A 20,424-nucleotide genomic window follows, 5' to 3' on the forward strand; every position below is an offset into this window, starting at 1 on the left:
GACACAACACACAATTTATACACAGACAACTAAATATAACTAAGTGGTGACATAATTATTTACTTATAATTTAGATTAAATTAATTCAATTTAATAAAAATAAAGAAAATAAACAATGACTATTTTGTGCATATAACTTTAATCATAGAACATTTTAAACAGAACAACAAACAAGTAACAAGAAATACAAACAATAAAACAAAAAAAATAAAACAAAATTACCACAAAAACCCCTCTGGGGGAAAATTAGGGCCATCGGGGAATCTTTGGTTCCACTTATTCAAAGGAACATCTTTGGTAGCATTGTTGGCGTCGACAAGCTCCACGTGTTCGCCTTTTATTTTAAAGGCCATCACGTGAAACGCCTCGTCTTCCAGTTCCTGCGCAAAGACATTTAATGACAATTTATTATGTGTTTAAAACACCACAAGAAAACATGATGGATGGATGGACGGACGGATGGATGGGGTTGGGAATGTATGTAGGTAGGTAGGTAGGTAGGTAGGTAGGTAGGTAGGTAGGTAGGTAGGTAGGTAGGTAGGTAGGTAGGTAGGTGGGTAGGTGGGTAGGTTGCTTAGATAGATAGATAGATAGATAGATAGATAGATAGATAGATAGATAGATAGATAGATAGATAGATAGATAGATAGATACATAGATAGATAGATAGATAGATAGATAGATAGATAGATAGATAGATAGATAGATAGATAGATAGATAGATAGATAGATAGATGGGTAGGTAGATGGGTAGGTAGGTGGGTAGGTTGCTTAGATAGATAGATAGATAGATAGATAGATAGATAGATAGATAGATAGATAGATAGATAGATAGATAGATAGATAGATAGATAGATAGATAGATAGATAGATAGATAGATAGATAGGTAGGTAGGTAGGTAGGTAGATGGGTAGGTAGGTGGGTAGGTTGCTTAGATAGATAGATAGATAGATAGATAGATAGATAGATAGATAGATAGATAGATAGATAGATAGATAGATAGATAGATAGATAGATAGATAGATAGATAGATAGATAGATAGATAGATAGATAGATAGATAGATAGATAGGTAGGTAGGTAGGTAGGTAGGTAGGTAGGTAGGTAGATGGGTAGGTAGGTGGGTAGGTTGCTTAGATAGATAGATAGATAGATAGATAGATAGATAGATAGATAGATAGATAGATAGATAGATAGATAGATAGATAGATAGATAGATAGATAGATAGATAGATAGATAGATAGATAGATAGATAGATAGGTAGGTAGGTAGGTAGGTAGGTAGGTAGGTAGGTAGGTAGGTAGGTAGGTAGGTAGGTAGGTAGGTAGGTGGGTAGGTTGCTTAGATAGATAGATAGATAGATAGATAGATAGATAGATAGATAGATAGATAGATAGATAGATAGATAGATAGATAGATAGATAGATAGATAGATAGATAGATAGATAGATAGATAGATAGATAGATAGATAGATAGATAGGCAGGCAGGCAGGCAGACAGACAGATAAAAAAACTTAAAACCTAAAACAATTTGATTAATTTCATGACCATAACCACAACCACAATGATTTTATACAGTCAAGGAAGCAAGTGAAATTATATGTCTGTAGGGCTGTATCTGAGACAAAATCTTATAAAATTGGTGATCCAGATTTAGAGAAAACTCCTAAAGCATGAATCTGACTTCAGCCTTGATGATGATGAGCCACTGATAGCATTTTTTGTCAAGTAAATAACAGTTTGTCTATACACAGGAAAAAAACTGCATGCTTTAGGTACCTTTATCACAGTATTTTCTGTGGAGTGGAGCTCCACACCACCAGAACAAGCTGTCTTCATGTGCGTCATAGATAGCCGCTGTCCAACTTTTACTTGAAAAAAGTTGCTCTCTCGCCACCTGAGCACTTTTATTTCCCTGTGATCCTATAATGAAGATGTCAAATTAGTACTAGCTGTTGAAATGTAGATCTAGGCTACAATTACGAAGGCAACATGATGCCCTAAGGGACCTTACTCAGGTGAAATGAGAGTGTGATATATATCAATATTTAGACACACACACACATGTACACATACACACGCACATATACGTAGTGTGTGAGAGAGAGAGAACAATCAGTTTACTTTTTTAAAAAAAAAAATGCCCAATGGGATCGGCATCCCACGTGCAAACACCATCCTGATGGGGCGGATCTAAAAAAAGAAAGACAGATTAAACCTCAATACTTCATGAAGGAGAGGGAACAAAAAGAGAGAGATTGATCTTACAGCAGAGACAATGCCATCTGTTGTAAAGAGGACACCCTCCTCGTGGTAAATGTCCTTCAATTCTTTGGCGATACTTGAAGGGTACAAGAGAGCTGTCCCCTTCTCCTCCAAATGGGCCGTCACCTCCATCCTCCCAGCCACATAGATGGAGGTGTTGTGCCGGGAGAGGAGGACCCCTTCCTCTCTTCCCCGGCCAAAATTTATAAAACGGAATGTACCTCCGACAGAGACGTCGGAGGCTAAATTCGGAAACAAAATGAATTTACACACACGGTGGCCGTCACAGAGGGCGACCACTGTGTTGTAGTGGGAGGTCCCAGCCTCCACTGTCCCATCCTCTTTTAAGAGCCATTGAGAGTATTTTGTAATCGTTTTTAACGCCACTACTTTGGCCGTGAGCGCCGCTGGCAACTGGTGTAGGGTCCATAGGTTTTCCATTCTGAAAAAAATTAATAAAAAAAATAACTGATCAACAGAGACATAATTACTACAGCACTTATATATGGTTTAATTAGTCTACATGATGACAGAAATTGATTTCATAAAATAGCAGCCCTACCCCTTTGGAAGGACTATGGTAAATGTGTATACCCTTCCCCAAATGGCTATTGTAGAATTGTTTTTTGTTGTTTTTATCTATCTATCTATCTATCTATCTATCTATCTATCTATCTATCTATCTATCTATCTATCTATCTATCTATCTGTCTGTCTGTCTGTCTGTCTGTTTATTTATTTATTTATTTATTTATTTATTTATTTATTATTTTCCAATGAATTACTTCCAGTTTTGTGTATTTTGGAAGTTGTTAAGAGTTGACTCCTTTGATCTACAATTTCATTCCCTACATAATTTAGGAAGCTCATATCATGTTGGCGCCTGTGCATTTGTTCCCACGGTAAGCAAATATTCTAATAAATTAGCACTCTAAAATGTGTGATTATACATTTATATGTGCACTCTAAGAAAATAAAACGCTTTTACGAGAAAAAATACAGCGAATTGTAAAACACATTACACAACCTGTAAATCTTACAATTTAAAACTATAATTCCTCACAAAATAACATTTGTGTACAAAACTGATAAATCCAACATCAATTTTAAACCAATTTAACATGACTGCCTTCATTTTCTCATGTACAATTTGCACGGAGACATTGCTTATTTTACATCTGATCGCATTCAATTTCACTGAAAAACATCAGTGTAAAAGTATTAATAATCATCATTAAAAGCCTCATTTTGAGAAATTAATTAGACTGATTATTTTCTATTTGTTATAGTGAAATAAACATTTGCATACTACTGCCAGAAACGGTGCTGAGAGTTGACTCTTTTATCTAGCCGCGCAACTCGCATGATTGACAGCGCCACCTTTTTTTTTTCTGGCCGCTCATTCGTTCCCAGGATTTTTTTCCCTCATGCGGTACGGATCAAAAGAGGTGTCCAGCCTTGTTAAGGCGGCATCACAATGTTACACGGATAAAACAATATTGCCCATTTATAATTGTACAAATAAGTTTATACAATGTGACTCGGATTATTTGCTCATTTCGTTTTAGAGTACGCACTACTAAATGATAATTAGTCAAGACACACAAAATGCACCAAGATGTACATTCTCTGTCTGTCTTAAAAACTAAACCATATGAAGAAATATATTGTTCGAGAGATGCTTACTAATGGATACATTTTTTGAGGTCATAGGACTCTTATAATAGATATAATAATATACATGTTTAAGGTCATAGGACTCATGTAATAGTTTTACACTTGCCGTCGTGCGCGAGGTTTATTTTGCTTCTTTTTTCCATCGTGCTAGAATTCCAGCTCTTCTTCAACCAAATCGGTACAATTGTTATTATACCTTGTAAGAAACGAACCTGAAGACGTCTTACTAAAATTCGCGTGTACAGGCTTTTTAGGAACATTTGAAAAGGCCTGTCTGTACACGCTAAAAAGTGAGGATGTGACTTAATTTTCACCCAGTTTAAAGTAGCAAATACTAATTTACACAGTAACACAATGGTGTACAGTACAACAATAGACTACAAAGTGTTTATAAATGTTTTGGGAAAATCTAATTTCGGATCGGGGTGACATTGATAAAGAGCGACTTACCTCTTTCGATGTCTGGGAAGCTCTGGCGGGAACCGTGCGCCCCAACATGTTTGAGGGTAGTGGGAAACTTCAACTACAGTGCAGGCTAAACAGATATGCAACATTTGCGTATGCGAGCAATAAAAAGAGTGTCAGATATATGCCTGTAAATTCGTGTGAAATGTGACTATACGATTGAGTGAACATGTTACAGCATTTTAAGCTGATGTTCATGATATGATATACATACTACGATCATAGTCCTTGTGAATTCAGATTTCTTTGGACGTATCACAACCCCCAACCCCCGCCCCCATGCAACTTTAATAGTATTGACCAATATGATATTAATTACACACGCAAGAAATAAAAATACTAACAGCTAAACACCTCATGTGAAATGTGATTCTACGATTGAGAGCTGTCAGTCATGGTCAAAATATATTTTTCACCATGACTACAGTTCTGATCTCGGTTCTAAACGCCATTCTCTGCGGCCAGATGTTGTTCACCAAGTATAAATTGGCAATGACTAAGTGGTAAAAGAAATGGGCAATTTGAAAAGGCATGTACACGCGGATGTCTAGTAAATTAAATGTGAGGATATAGGAATACTTAATTTTCACAACGTTTAAAGTGGCGAATACTAATTTCCACAATAACAGTAACGCAATGGTTTACAGAGCACTGGGTCTGATTGGCTACCATTACGCTGCCTTAGCCAACCGGTCACGTAATTGGACGCTGCCTTTGCCAACCGCTCACGTAATTGGTCGCTGCCTTAGCCAATCGCTCACTGACTTATTACGTTAACCCGGAAACTGTCTTGTGTTCAGCAGTTCGATGACAATGTGAAAGTAAAAACAAAACACAAATGAAAATCTATTCAACTACATTTTCACTTTCACACAGAAAAAATCGACAGTGCTCTAAAATGGTAATAAGAAATAAAAAAAATAAGATATGCATTATAAAAAAGTTAATAGTGTTTAAAGAAGCATAGAAAATGTCAAAATTATGTAATACTTGGAATAGAAGTAACTTTTAGAAACGCGAGAAATAACAAAAATATAAAAAAATGGATGGATAAAAAAATATAACATGATTAAAAAATTATAAACATGAAAAATAATAAACAATAATTGAATAAATTGGACTTGACTTGAATGTGTTCAAATTCATGTTTAAATATTGGAAACAGAAAACATAATAAACAAGTATGAATAAATTGGACTTGACTCGAATGTGTTCAAATTCATGTTTAAATATTGGAAACAGAAAACATAATAAACCAATCACAAGGGGAATAAAAACACGGTGCTTTTTGGGACAAAATACAGTTTTTATTTTAATTGAATCAAAGAAGTAATGCTTGAAATAATATAAATAACTTTCAGAAACTCTGCAGAAATACAAATAAAAACATATATCAAGTATTTTACTGATTCAATAAATAATAAACATAAAAATGATAAACAAGAATGAATAAAGACTTGAATGTGTTCAAATTCACGTTTAAATATTGGAAGAAATAAACAATAAAGCAAGCCCAACAAAAGAAAAAAAATGGGTTCTTTTTGGGGCAAAATACAATGTTCTTTTTTTTTAGCTGAATCAAACATGTAATGCTAGAAATAATATAACTTTTAGAAACTCTCAAGAAATAGCAAAAATAGAAAACATATTAAATGTTTTACTGATTCAATAAATAATAAACACAGTAATAATAAACAATAATGAATAAAGACTTAAATGTCTTCAAATGTACGTTTAAACATTGGACACACCAAACATAATGAACCAAACACAAGAAAAGAAAAAGCGTGCTTTATAGGACAAAAATGCAGTATGATTATTTTTCCAGCTGAATCAAAGACGGCAGTGGGGCAAAAAATATGCCATAAAGAAAGCCATGCTTGTGCATGGGGATGCAATTTTTTTTTATTTATTACAAAAGATAATGCAAACATAATTTGAGGCAATAAATAAAAATATAGAATGTTCAACAACTGTGCAACTCAAAATGGTTACAACTTCAGAGTTTAAAGCACTGCCAAAATAACAAATTAACCGAATGAATGAATGAATGAATGAATGAATGAATAAATAAATAAATAAATAAATAAATAAATAAATAAATAAATAAATGAATGAATGAATGAATGAATGAATGAATGAATGAACGAATGAGAACAGAAAACAGACTGTATCTGAGGCTTAGTAGAGTAAAATCAGAGGGACAAGCTTCCGACTGTTAAAGGCCAAGCTGTTCTTTTGTCTGCGCTTCCGACTGTTAAAGGCCAAGCTGTTTTTTGTATGCATTTCTGGATGCATGTAGAACCACAGGCAATACCCAAGAACATACTAAAAAAAACATGAAAGAGGTGTTGAGAAAAAGGAGCAAAATGCTTCATGAAAATATTCCTTTTATATAAATAAATAAACAAACAAATAAATAAATAAATAAATAAATAAATAAATAAATAAATGAATAAATGAGAACAGAAAACAGACTGCATGTGAGGCTTAGTAGAGTAAAATCAGAGGCTTCCAACTGTTAAAGGCCAAGCTGTTCTTTGTCTGCATTTCTGGATGCGTGTAGAACCACAGGCAATACCCAAGAACATACTAAAAAAAATCATGAAAGAGGTGTTGAGGAAAAGGAGCAAAATGATTCATGAAAATGTTCCTTGTTGGTTACTCACAGAAGAATAAGAAGAAGTCCTGTGTGTTACCATGCTGTTTTGGGAGTTTGTGTTTCATGATGCTGGCCTCCCTTGTACAGGTCTTTTTGAAAGGCTGGGCTCTCCCTGTGCTATAATATAACATCATAATTAATTCATTTATAAAAATCACATTACAATACAGTCATACGTCAGCCATATGTACAACTTGCGTCCATCTACTAAAGAGTGAATGACATGAACACATTCAATTTGGAATGACAGTTACTTACGTGTTGCTTGGAGTCAATAGAAAAGGAGAACATTGGTCCCATGGATCTTCTTAAAATGTCGGTCATTTCTTTGGCTAGACAGGCCTGGTCAAATGGAGCATGTGGAGCCACACGCAACATAAAAAACTGAAGAAGAAGAAAAAACACAGAGGTGGTTGACGACATGAGTTGAAAAAGACATTCAAAATTAAAGAGGGTGTTTTGTGACAATAGTCAATAATAATTGGCTACTTACAGAGGAATGAGAAGTCCTGCTTCTTGCCACCCTGGCTTGGGAGTCATTGGTCCATGATGAATGTTTTTGCATGCGCAAGGTCTTTGTGGAGAAAAAAGGACAATCCAGCAAAATTGATTGAAAATGTATGATTCTATAGAGGGCTTACACAAGCTTAACTATATGTTACAATGTTATAATTACATTACAATAAGGTGATATGTCATGCCTCTGGCCTCCATTCTGGGATGAACTGCTCTCACAAGATAAAAACTGTTAAAATACAAAAGAGTGAAATAGCAGCATTTACTGTCGTTAGAAAGAAAGGAAAAAACATGTTTCATGACGAGCAACTTACCTCATCTGTTTTCTGTTCTCGCCTCGTGATTATGACATTCAAAAAAATTCAAAATAAAAATTAAAAACAATTAAAAAATTAAAGTTTAAAAGGCCTTCCCTTAACTCTTCTGTAAAATTTGATTGTAAAATTGAAAAAGTTAAAAAGTCCCCCCTTATCTCAACCATAAGTTAATTTAAAAATGTAAAAAGTTAAAAAGTTAAAAGTTTTCAAAGTTAATTTAAAAATGTAAAAAGTTAAAAGTTTTCAAAGTTAAAATTAAAAAAAATAAAAGTAAAATTTTTAAAAATTAAAAAGTTGAGTTGAGGGAAGGCTTTTTGAAATTTAAAAAAGCCTTTGCCTTCCCTTAACTCAACTTGATTCCTCACCAACCACCAACCACTATCCATCTCAACCTACAGGACTATCTTTCCACCATAGACATGAGGTCAGCTACATTTATACTATCTGCAGAAAACATAAAGTATGTCATACATAGGTCTGTAGTTATGTTTTATTTTGAATCTAATGGTTTCTTTCATTTGTCATTTTGAGCAACCTTCGTCCCAGATCCCATCTACCATAAAGGCAACAAATCACCCACCACATCCCACCACTAATATTATACACTTACGACGACGTTCACGTTTTGATTTCCATCCTTTTTGCAAATGCTGAACGACATGATTTAGCTGTGGCTTACCTTTCAGTGGTCAAAACACAGAAAACAGGATTGTGATAGCTGTAGTACGTTTGCAAGACACCTGAATGAAGAGCACACTGAGGTCGAGAGACAAAAATTAGGTCAAGCAATGTGTTTTTGTCAGTGGTAGCAGTGGTTATGAGTTGTGTGTAACCTGTTGAGCGAAACAAATCAAGAATGGGCTTGAATGAGGCAGATAGCATATCTTCATTAAAATCTCCACATACCAAGATCTGATGATGGTCCATTACTTCAAGATACCTTAACAGATTTCCCAGGCTTGGCAGAAATGTGCGCAGACTGTTGCCTGGAGGCCGGTAAACGGCAGCAATCAACACATTGAGGGGAGCTTCAAGTTTCACCACAACAAATTCAATGTCGGTCACACCCTGTATGTATTTCTTTTCCTGGGCCGCGATGTGACTTTTGACACAAATACCTACGCCGCCACCAAGTTTTGTTGCCAAGTCAGGACAGTTTGTGTAAGAATCTCTTCGGTTCCTGTGAAACATTGTGAAGCCTTCCAAGCAGGCACGTCCATCAGCCACAGATCCTTGAAAGTGTGTCTCTGTGAAGCACAAAACATCAGCAAAATGCAGTTCGTGGTGACACCTGATATCCTGCACATGACAAGACAGCCCTTCGGTGTTATGATGGATGACAACCAGGTGATTTGCCCGATCTACCGACGGCATCACGTTAAGGAGGGGCATTACGCTCTCCAAAGAATCCTCTGCCATCTCAGCAAGAGCAGCAGTGATTTCTGGATTTGCATGAAGTCTTCTCTCATCCATATGCAGAATATGCAGACCACTGAGCGAAGTCACTCTACTCAAAGCTACGTACCCCATACCATGTTCGAAAACGCCTTTCAGCGAAACAGCAGCCTCTGATGTTGTCATGCCTTGTACCTTGTGGATCGTGCAGGCAAAAGCAAGCTTGATAGGAAACTGTCGACGCATCACTCCAGCCTTTTTCAGCTTTTCCTCCTGTCTGTCAATGTACACACGGTTAGCGGCACGCGCTGTGTTACTCACATGATCAAGTTCCAACCCAAGTTTCTGGACACGGGCTTCGTTCGGATAGTTGACCAATTCCACAATTTTTGCAAACGTCCCGTTGCACAAACCTGCTTGAACATCAATATTACGTGTGAGCATAACCCGAGCACCGAGGGCAACTTTGATTGAGTCCGGGAGCTCGCTCTTAGCGCCTTGCACAGGGAAAGTTTGCCTCGCCATTCTGCCAGTTCGTTTGTCCTTCTTGTAGTCATCTGCATCAATTTGTACAATGTCCTTATGAAGCAGAGTCAGCATCGCAGAGTTATGGCCATCTACCTGTTTATTGGTGGCAAAAACATGCAGAATATGACTTGGACACATTTCTGGAGAAGTGTACCTTGTGGCAAGCAGAGCTCTGTCCAGTTCCGACAGTTCATCAGACTTTTCTTTGACCCTGAGTCGGTTCAGGAGTTCAGCAAAGGCAACATCATCTTTCTGCCTCATGACGGTGGTGAGCGTGATCTTTTTGAAGTTGTCACGCCAGTGGTCCAGCCGAGTGGGATCGTACACGCATAGAGGTTTGGACTGTCTCACGGGAGGGAGCTGAAAGAAATCTCCAACAGCAACAACAGACATGCCACCAAAAGGTAAATTGATGCCTTTGATTTGTTTCAACCTGGCATTCACATAGGCAAAGAGGTCTTTGGACACCATGGAAATTTCGTCGATAATGAGTATTTCGGCGATTGACAGCTCGGCTCTGACTTCGTCCAGTTTATTGCCCAGGCCGTGGTATGGGGGTTTGAGACATCTCGGCAGTTTGAGCAGACAATGCAAAGTTGTCCCAGAAATGTTGAAAGCCGCCGTGCCAGTGAAGGCTGCGAGAACAACCGTCTGTTTGGAAATGTCGGCCTCCTCAGCCAGCCGTGGTAGTCTGTTCAGTATTTTGGTAGCCTCTGCATGGATACATTTGATCAGATGTGATTTGCCGGTCCCGGCGCCACCGTTGATGTAGTAGAAGAACTGCTCGATTGGCTTTGAGTTACACACACGTTTTATGCACCAATCTCTGACCTTGTAGAAGACAGCCGCTTGCTTTTGGTTCAGGTTCCGATACATGTCACGTAACACTGTGGGATCGATGGCAGCAGCCTCTGTCACAATGGAAATTTCTGTTGTTTCTGACCTTACGTTATAGTCCGGAACATTTTCCTCTGCGTTGTCATTTGGTTCATCTCTTGCGTTGATTTCCTCAATGCATTCGAGTCTTTGCAACTCACTCTCAGGAGCCAGGTGGCACCATTCGTTTATGACAAGCCCACTCTCCTCCACCTCTTGGATGGCATCGTCAATGTCTTTACTGTGTTTCTCATACCTTTCTCTGTTCCTTTTGACAATTTCGCACACACGCTCCACAGAGTCACTATATGGTAACTGTACACAGGCATGATCATGAAACAATTGATATGAGGGACAGCGTTCAGATTTTAACTGGCAATTAGCACGATGAGGCAGGTACAGCTTGAGCAAGGAGCAATAATATTCCTCTGGATTCTTTTGTTCTGAGAATTTGCAATATTTGATGACTGCAGGTTTTTCTTTTCTTTTCTGGACAAACCCCATGTCATTCAGCAGACGCAAAACATTTTTGCCTTTTACCTGTTTGCCATAAACAATTCTGCATGTTGATGCAAAATCAGCCAAGCACATCACTTCAAAGTCCTTCGTTTGGGGTCTGCATTTATATTTGTCTGGCAGGCCAGTCATCCACACTTCATGAGACTCCTGCGTTTTGCCCTCAAGGAGAGAGAGAGGATAACTCATTTTCAGCGCATTGTCACTCGTTTGTACAAATATCATACTGCGGGAGGACTGTTTCATATGCAAGCCGCACGCACGTGCGACACACTCCTGAGCACTCACTTCTCTTTTTTTTGAGTACGCTTGCATGATTTGTTTCATTTCATCACTCTCATTGACATTATCATTGCGTGAGTTTTCAATAACAGATTTCAAGTATTGACTCAGACCGTGTTCAGCTTTGCTGATGTAGCTGCAGATGTATGCGATGCACGAATAGGCATTCAGAATGTACTGGATGTCCAAGTTGCCATCCCAGGCAAGAAGCAAATGGCGGTTGTAGTTGTTCACCCAGCAGTCTTTTGGATCTCGCTTGAGCACAACCGAACTCTTTGAGGCGGTCATGTACAAACATTCCATGTACTCAGCATCAGTGAGCTTGCATTTAGCCAAAAGCTGTGGCAAAGTCAGGGATGAGGTTTCAGGTTCATTCAGCAAACGCTGCACACGAACAAGCTTGTCATTTGCCACCACCTGCTTCTCCTTCTGTTGATCTTGATTTTCACAGGCTACAGGTGTGATGATCATTGTGGTTTCGCACGGTTGTTTGGGAAAACCAAATCTGCAGTTTGCACCTTGGTGTTTGACACACGTTTTGGAGTGACTTTTGCTGTGCATCTGAACTTCTGTGACTTTTTTATACAATTCGGGTTCCTTTTCTGGGTCCGGCAGCTGAGCCGAGATGTAGCGAGACACAAATTCACAGATGGCTCCTTCTGAGGCTTCCTCAAATACAGGGGCACCTTTAACCCATATGAGACAATGAATGTGAGGACTTCCTCTGTGCTGAAACTCTAACCTGTAGAAGTAGTCAACGACTTCACCAATCGGTTGTGCCGGAGAGAGGATCAAATCTCTGAACAGAGCTTCCACACGTTTGTCAAACATGCGCATTGTCGTCACTGGATTGCTGCGCAGAATCTCACACTTGGTAGCCCAGTCAAGTTCAGCAAAATTCACCACCTCACCTTGTTGCGCTTTAATGGCAGTGATGACCTCTTCCCAACGCATTTCGGCAGCAGAAAATGTGCAGAAAAATGTGGGTGTACCCAGCTGTCGGATCATTGCAAAGAGATCTTTGGTGGTTCTTTCCCAATAGGCTGGCGTCCCTCTCAGGGGAGTCATAAAACGGACGGCATCTTTGCTGCGCACCAGTTTTTCAACTTCACGTTTGTCCTGCAGCATAGCATTGTTTATCCTTCGACCATCCCTGGTAAAAGGTTTACCTTTGCGTAGCTGGATTCTCATGCTTGATGTTGCCTGGTAAATTTCAGTCACAAACTGAGCAAAGAACAAGTAGTTTGTATCACGAGCAAAACGTTCATCCACACAACACAGACGTGTTTTGAAATATTTGCTTGGTGTGAGTTTTACTTGTCTCCCTTCATCAAGGGTGTTTTTTCCAGTTGGAAACTGCACTGGAAATGCCATGGCCTCAAGTTTCGGTGTCCTGAAAAAGCTTACAGGGTTATTTCTTTCTGCAGGAGCCACACAGTAAATGCCTTGAGTAAAACTCATAATTTCCTCTGACACATCATTTGGTTGGAGACATGACTCCAGGATAACCCCACCGTTTGGTGCATCACCTTCTTCCACATTGTCAGCACTCTGTTGGTTTTGCACATTACCACAAGGATCATTCTGTGAGTCACTGTTCAATTCACAAAGAGCATCCCTCTCAAATGTGTGGATTGCCTCGAGGTCTTCCTCATTGTAGTCACTTTCGTTCATTTCGTCTCCATCAGAGCTGCTCTCGTCATCAGCGAGCGTCGGGTCACAAAGGTCAGCATCGTCGCGAATGGTTATGTTTCTGTACTGCGGATGAATTTGTTTCAGTTTTATCAGGGCACTCATTAGCTTGGACCAAGTGACAGTTTGAAATATCTGATGCCCTTTGTAACAGAGTCGTCTCTTCAGTTTCACTCGCAACACCTGAGACCTACTTCTTAGTCTGGGCAAGACATTGACCGTTTCTTCCACTTCAGATGGTACACACACAACATTCCCACGAATGGCTCGTTGTTGACCCTTTGGCAGAGGGACAATTTTGGCAAATGAAATGCATTTTGAAACAAGATGTCTTTCCAGAATATTCAGATCACACAGTTCAGTGGGAATGTCTGCAAGTTGGAGATTGTTATTTACAGCAAGTGCTGGCATTTTACCATCTTTGAGATGTGCATGGCAGGTGTGACATATCCACTCCATTTTTCTCTCATCCGGTACTTTGCAGCATGTGTTACATTCACGATCACAATCATGAACAAACCTTCGTGTAAGGCAACTTGCAACAACGTCCTTGTTTTTCTTATATTGGATCAGCTGGCGTACTTGATTGGGAAATAATGCTCTGTGGCAAACTGTGCAAACAAAAGTCGGTCCATTTTTTACCTGAACTTGGAATAGCGCAACAGCTTTCATGATTGCGCAGTCGTTTCTCTCTTTACATAATCTGTTGATGACTCTGTATTTTTGTAGCAGTTTCAATGCAGTGCGATTTGCATTTGCCTTCATTGATGAATCATGTTTGGCTTTCCAGACCAAACTCGTGTTTTCTTTCTGCTTGGATCTGAATACAGGATCAAGTGCGTAACGTTCTTTGATATAAGATCGTTGTTTACGCCTAAATTCATCGTCATGACCATATCTTTGCTTGATGTAGGAACGTTGTTTGTTCCGAAATGTATCGTCATGACTATATCTCTGCTTGATATAGGAACGTTGTTTGTTCCGAAATTGATCGTCATGACCATATTTCTGCTTGATATAGGAACGTTGTTTGTTCCGAAATTGATCGTCATGACTATATCTCTGCTTGATATAGGAACGTTGTTTGTTCCGAAATTGATCGTCATGACCATATCTCTGCTTGATATAGGAACGTTGTTTGTTCCGAAATTGATCGTCATGACCATATCTCTGATTGATATATGAGCATTTTCTGGTCCGATACTCAACATTATAACTATATTTCTGTTTAATAGAATAACACTTTTTTGCTCGATATTCATCGTCATGACTATATTTCTGTTTGCTATAAGAACGCTGTTTCATCTTAATTGTGTCATGTTTGCAATAGCGGTCGACTGCAAACGACTTTTGTTTCACACGGAAATTAGGGTCTTGCTGGTAGCGAGTCACTATGTAGGACTTTTTACGTTGTCTAATCTCTGGAGTTTGGCTGTAACTTTCCTTCTTTTTCAGGTTTGTGTTTATTCGCCTTGTTTCTTGTTTTGTGACTCTCGCCATAGCTTTATCAATTATCTTATGGGCTTGAGTTCGTCTTTCAAATGTTTTCCTTTTGGATTTCGCAATTTTCAACACATCTCGTGTTTGTTTTTGTTGTGTACATTCCACCTTACTGTTGTCATGCGCCTCCTCAATGGACTCGTAGTGTTTGCTAGCACATGGTCTGGACTCACCCGTCACCACACGCTGTGTCATCTCAGCAGCAGACTGGCTTAACATAGCATCATCATTGTGTGTTCTCATAAGAGACGATTCTCCATCAGTCGCCATTTCACGGTCACTTGGATTGTCAATAGGTTGAAAACTTACCGGCATCAATTCATATTGAGTAGTGGGAGCGGCCCCAGCCAGAGTGAAAACCTGTATGAGCTTATCTATCAGATCGTTCAAACGTGTAAAAAGCATCATGACAGCTGTACCATGTGGTGCACCGGCGGGCAGAGGGAGCCCATCACGTTCTCTGGCGTGTGGATCAAAATAGCCATATCTTCCTTGGTTTTGGAAAACTGCAATAAACAATGAATTCATAACCAAAAGAGCACAATTTACCTCTGACACCAGGCACTGAAGTCCGTCACGGAGCATCATAAATGCCACATCAGCAATAGAGGAATTGAAAAGACCATACATTGACTGGTACTTTATTAACACATGTTGTTTGTGAAAGCCACGCACAATGGATGGAATTTCATCGGTTGCCAAATGATGATGTTCGTACCGTCCTTCTGCTTTCAGCATAGCCACAGTAGCCACATAGAGCTCATTGCCTCGATCGAGCACAAGGTCCAGGTGAGCACTGGTCACATTGTCTGTCTCCTGCAGGAAAGCTAGAAATGTAACAGAGTTTGCAGCACACTGACTGTTTCTGGAATCAGTATACTTTGGATGATCTTGACTGTAGGATGCCAAAACACATGTTACAGGATCATGAGATGTAGACATCATTACCTCCATAGAGTTTTCAGGTTCAATGGCCATCAATTCTTTGGCGGCTGTTGGTTTACCTGCACTTCCAGAGTCTGTGTTGTTTTTACGCTTTTGCCAGCTTACTTTGAGAGCTTGCGCCTTCTTGCTTTTGCGTGGCATGGCTCGTGTGTTGTACTTTTCTCAACTGGATTCCGCACAACAGGTAATAAAGAAGTCTCAAGAGTCAGGCCCCGATGCAAGGGGATATCTTTCAATGCACAGCCCAAAAAGGGTTTTTTCATGAACAGCCCAAAAAGGGGTTTTGTCTTATCCACACCACAAATCGTCTTATCAACACCACGAGAGGGACAGTAATTGAAAGAAGTCAGAGACACAAGGTGGAGCAGCGATAAAGAGGGTTGGGGTGGGACTCAGTCGACAGCCTGGAGAGAAGGGGTACAAAAAGCATAAAAGCATTAATTCAAGTCAACCACATAATTCAAATAGTTGTTACAACGGTACCATCTTCCTACCACTCTTATAATTCAGGTCAGCTTTAAAAAATTGTAGCACTGCAGTCTTATTTGTACTGTGACCACTGACCCGCCGTATATGAGAAATTGACTAAAATTAAATTGCCATGACAATTTATAATAAAATGTGAAATTCGACGAGCAATTCTGTATAGAAAATCATGTTAATTATGTGGCCACATAAAATGAATGATAAAATGCACAGCAGTAAATGCTTAAAGATTGTAGTTATATTCCTAACAATAGCATTTATTTATGGCCTAATGGGTGGAAGCATGGTTACCTGGCTGGATACAATCCGCACTTCACCTTTGGTCAAAGCGAATGAACTCTGCAAACAGAGACAAAAAGAGAATCAGTTATTGTACTTGAACATACATCTGCGTACAAAAATCATACAAAATGTTGCAGGACTATTTAAAATATACAAATATTTTGATATTCTAAATATTTTTTAGCACACAATCTCCTTAATCAAAATTAAGCAAGAACAGAACATACAAATTTGAATATTCTTCACTTCAAACACATCCACACAGTGGTCACAACTAAGGATGCTGATGTCACCAAACAAACCAATGATACAAAAAATTAGAGGAATAGTCACTATTCACACACAACACGACTGAAGGTCACAATTTGTTAGAAAACCCAAAGGGTTAGCTTAATATTACATTTGAATATGACACATATTCAACCAATGGTAACATAAACACACATAAAACATGCATTAACATCCTTTCGTCGTAATACAGCAAATGTATTACACCACGTGATGCATTATTAGTGGCGATAGCTACAAACACGATACGCAGTGTCTCTGCAGCGCTGCTTTGGCTTTCATCAGCATCTCAAAGAAAATAAACGGGAACGGATCTATACATGCTTTATAATGATAGCAGAAGTAAAAAAAGCTGCCTCATAAAAGTCGTTGAAAATTGGACAAGCTGCCACTTGTTTTCAAAGGACTTGCAGTGGCGATGAAAAATAGACACTCCCCGCCTCGTCTTCATTGCAGTATAGCTCGGCAGGTATTCAATGGCCGTAAAATGTTTCAAAATGTGAGGGGTTGATGTATGATGTTGACAAACAAGTTTGACACTTGCAGTAATTTCAATAATTATTCTTATATTGCTTTTTTCATTTATTGTTTACGCTGCAACGGAGCGACAGCACCGCATCCGTTTTTAATGTTACTTGGGTGACACTTAGTGTTCAAACTGGGAAGTAACAGTACGTCAAGCACCACAACAACAAACGTAATACATGACAAATATCCCCCACAAAAAAAACCTCAAATCTTTGTGATATTTTGTCAGGGTACTTTCTATGTAACACCAATACCTACTTTGCAATCCTCTTCAGTCGTGTATTTTCAAAATCCAGTAAAAATAAAGAGCATGAAGGAGTATTTTGTTGACGATAAAAACTACAAATCTGTCTGAAAAAGTCTGATGCCATTCGTGAAATTAAATCATAATCCACACCTTACCTTTGATCAAAGCAATTCAGCTGCAGATAGAGAGGAAGAGAGAGAGAGAAATCAGTTACTGTACTTCAACATAAATTTGCATCAAATGTAAAAAATGTTTTAAAATGCATTATTTATCATTTTTAATTACAAAAAATATTTGGGATTGGAATTTTTTAATACTTCTTGCACACAATCGCTCCCAAACAAAAAGATACAATACAGCATAAAAACGTGAATTTTCTTGTTTGGAGAAAATGTTCAAACTTCCACAGAACCCACAACACACTTTTACCACATCCGCAAAATGGTCAGAACCAGGGATGCTCCTATCATGATCAGCCAATTTTCATGAAAATTGGTGCAATTCAAATACATTATTAAACTACTCTATCACGATTCATCATCGTTCATCATCGCCTTCAGGGTTCTCACGGTGAGAACCTCACTGCACACATACAGACCAATCATACAGATAGCAATGCCTTAATGAGGCATACAAAAGTAAATTTATCGAACATGAGACAGACTTCCGAATCGCCTGAGTCTCATATTTTCAAAAAAAAATCATTCAACCAAAAACGTGCATGTAAAAACAAATATTTTGTTATGACCCAAAAACTATGTGTGTATTTATATGTATATGAATAAGTATAGAGCCACTGAACATTTTCAATAAATGTGAATACATGACTGAGTTAGCACGCCTCAAATGCCTCATTTTCTAAACAGAAATTACTTTGACACTAATAAAAACACCAGGTTGTCAGAAGTAACTCAACAAATCTTGAGTTCCCCGTTGTTATTGAATAACTTCAGGGAGAAAGACGCCATACATTTTTGCCGTAAAGAAATTTAAATGGGGGGCGTATGATGACTTTATAAACCAAACACAAGGCAACCTAAACAACAAATGGACATTGAACCAATCTTATTTACAATGTACAAACATGACACCAATCGTCCTTATTTTGCTGAGTCTAATCACCCCTCACGTTAAAGCGTCTTAGGACGCAAGGACTATAACGCTCAACGGTTGAAGAATATACGAATGTTGTTTACGCGCGCGCTAACAAGCTAACTGTAACAAACGCAGATGCTAGCGTGCTAACAATAGCAAGAAGACGCACAGACCGTTTGAAGCTAAGTTGCCAACACGCGCGGACAAACACCAAATGGACTTAAACATGATAGTTTAAAGTAGATTAGACCATATTGGAGAACATTTATCCATTTGAATTCTTAAGACGGCGTCGTGTCGCCACCTTACCGTTGTCGCGCAGCAAAGGCAACACCGGAATGAATGTAATGTTCGCGTCGTAAAGCGTACATGCGCTCGTGAGGCATTTAAGGCAATGGGAAAATCAAAATTTCAAGTCCCTGGGGTAAGCTTATTAAATTACCGTGTTTTGAGCCACGTATCTAGTCACAAAAATGACGATGTGCTGCTGGTTGAACATCAAAAGTAGAGTTTGGACAATTCTGTGATAATTTTGCAATGTGGCGAGGCAGTGTTGTCTGTGGTTGTTTTGGACACGACTTTTGTAATAATAATCTTGGGCTGTTATCAGTTATCTACCCTTAACGATAGACGCACATGCACTTCGATTGGGTACATTGTGGATACGTTTCTTGTTTGCTGTCTGTATTCAGAGATGAATACAATGAAGCGGGTTTTTGATTCTTCGAGCAAACTTGAATGCGTCTTGCCGGTTGTACTTGAGCGTGCTAACAATAGCATGAAGACGCGAGGACCGTTTGAGGCAAGGTTTCCTACACTCACAGGCAGACAAACATATGGACGTAAACATAATAGTTTATAGTAGATTAGACCATTATTGAGAACATTTGGCCATTTGAATTCTTAGGGCGTTGTGTTGCGACTTACCGTCGTCACGTAGCAGCGGCAACACCGGAATAAATGTAATGTTCACGTCTATACGTGAATACGTATACAAATATACGGGTTCAGGAGGTTCACTTTTGGGGTTCAAATGTTGAAAAGGATTGTATCGGACAAAAATTGCAAAATTAGAGCAAATGTTGAATCCTCATAGACAATGAATGGGAAATAAAACATAGCGCCAAAACGTGGAAATTTGGAAAAAAACGGAAAAAAAACCCGGCTTCAGGAAATTCACTTTTGGGGTTAAAATGTTGAAACGGGCTTAATCGGACAAAAATGGCAAAAGTTAGCGCAAATGTAGGTATTAGGGGCACGTAATGTTGAAATAAGGTGACTTCCGGTTTGACTTGGGTCACTTCCGGTCTATTTGGGTCACTTCCGGTTTGATTAGAGGCACTTCCGGTCTAGCTGAGGTCACTTCCGGTTTATTTGGGGTCACTTCCGGTTTAAAAAGGTCACTTCCGGTTTAAAAAGGTCACTTCCGGTTTGATTCGGGGTCACTTCCGGTTTACATGAGGTCACTTCCTGTTTACCTAAGGTTAATTCCGGTTTGATATGGGGCACTTCCGGGTCATTCTGGGTTCATTGGGGGCACTTCCGGGTCAATCCAAGATGGCCGCCACACTGGAAGTGGGGGTGAAGGAGGTGAATATGGTAAGCATAAGGTAAACAAAGTGAATAAAGTTGGAATGGGTTGAATCGGTTGGAAAATGTGGAAAGAAGAGTAGAAAAACGAAATTGTAGAGAATTTTTGGTAAGTGGAAAGTTCTAGAATAGGCAGGCAAAAGATGAACAGTTGAATGTTGGAACGGGTTGAATCGGTAAAAAAATGTAGAAGTGAGAGCAAATGTTGAATCCCCATAGAGAATGAATGGGAATTAAAAGAAAAAGCAATTGCGCCAAAATATTTTGAAA

At 38.9% G+C, this 20,424-nt stretch overlaps 1 protein-coding gene across 22 annotated transcripts; it reads right to left on the reverse strand.

The window, feature by feature from the left end:
- Positions 1-120: 120 nt before the first annotated feature.
- On the reverse strand, positions 121-18,955 carry LOC125972514 (uncharacterized). Of its 22 annotated transcripts, none has more exons than XM_068651294.1 (12): positions 18,874-18,955; positions 17,625-17,644; positions 16,416-16,463; positions 15,698-16,042; positions 13,590-15,509; positions 7,748-13,472; positions 7,565-7,645; positions 7,330-7,455; positions 7,079-7,188; positions 2,271-7,001; positions 1,782-2,195; positions 121-380 (listed from the first exon to the last, which is right to left on the reverse strand). In XM_068651294.1, exons 5-6 carry the CDS (start codon positions 15,429-15,431, stop codon positions 8,580-8,582), a joined length of 6,735 nt encoding a protein of 2,244 aa, XP_068507395.1. In that variant the 5' UTR covers positions 15,432-15,509; positions 15,698-16,042; positions 16,416-16,463; positions 17,625-17,644; positions 18,874-18,955; the 3' UTR covers positions 121-380; positions 1,782-2,195; positions 2,271-7,001; positions 7,079-7,188; positions 7,330-7,455; positions 7,565-7,645; positions 7,748-8,579. The 22 variants fall into 22 exon arrangements, 21 of the variants coding, with proteins under 21 accessions (XP_068507395.1, XP_068507393.1, XP_068507391.1 ...); XM_068651292.1 differs by having other exon boundaries at positions 13,590-15,520; XM_068651290.1 differs by having other exon boundaries at positions 15,642-16,042.
- Positions 18,956-20,424: the final 1,469 nt, after the last annotated feature.

This window comes from Syngnathus scovelli, chromosome 7, assembly GCF_024217435.2.
Source record: "Syngnathus scovelli strain Florida chromosome 7, RoL_Ssco_1.2, whole genome shotgun sequence".
NCBI lineage: Eukaryota > Metazoa > Chordata > Actinopteri > Syngnathiformes > Syngnathidae > Syngnathus > Syngnathus scovelli.

What these genes read in the sequence shown, in the direction of transcription:
- LOC125972514 (XM_068651287.1), bottom strand. Translation starts at nt 15,779, where the DNA reads ATGCCACGCAAAAGCAAGAAGGCGCAAGCTCTCAAAGTAAGCTGGCAA. An exon ending in GTAAAATGCCAGCACTTGCT is followed by an intron (nt 13,473 to 13,589) that starts GTAAATAACAAT and finishes CCTCTGCCAAAG; the next exon opens with GGTCAACAACGAGCCATTCG.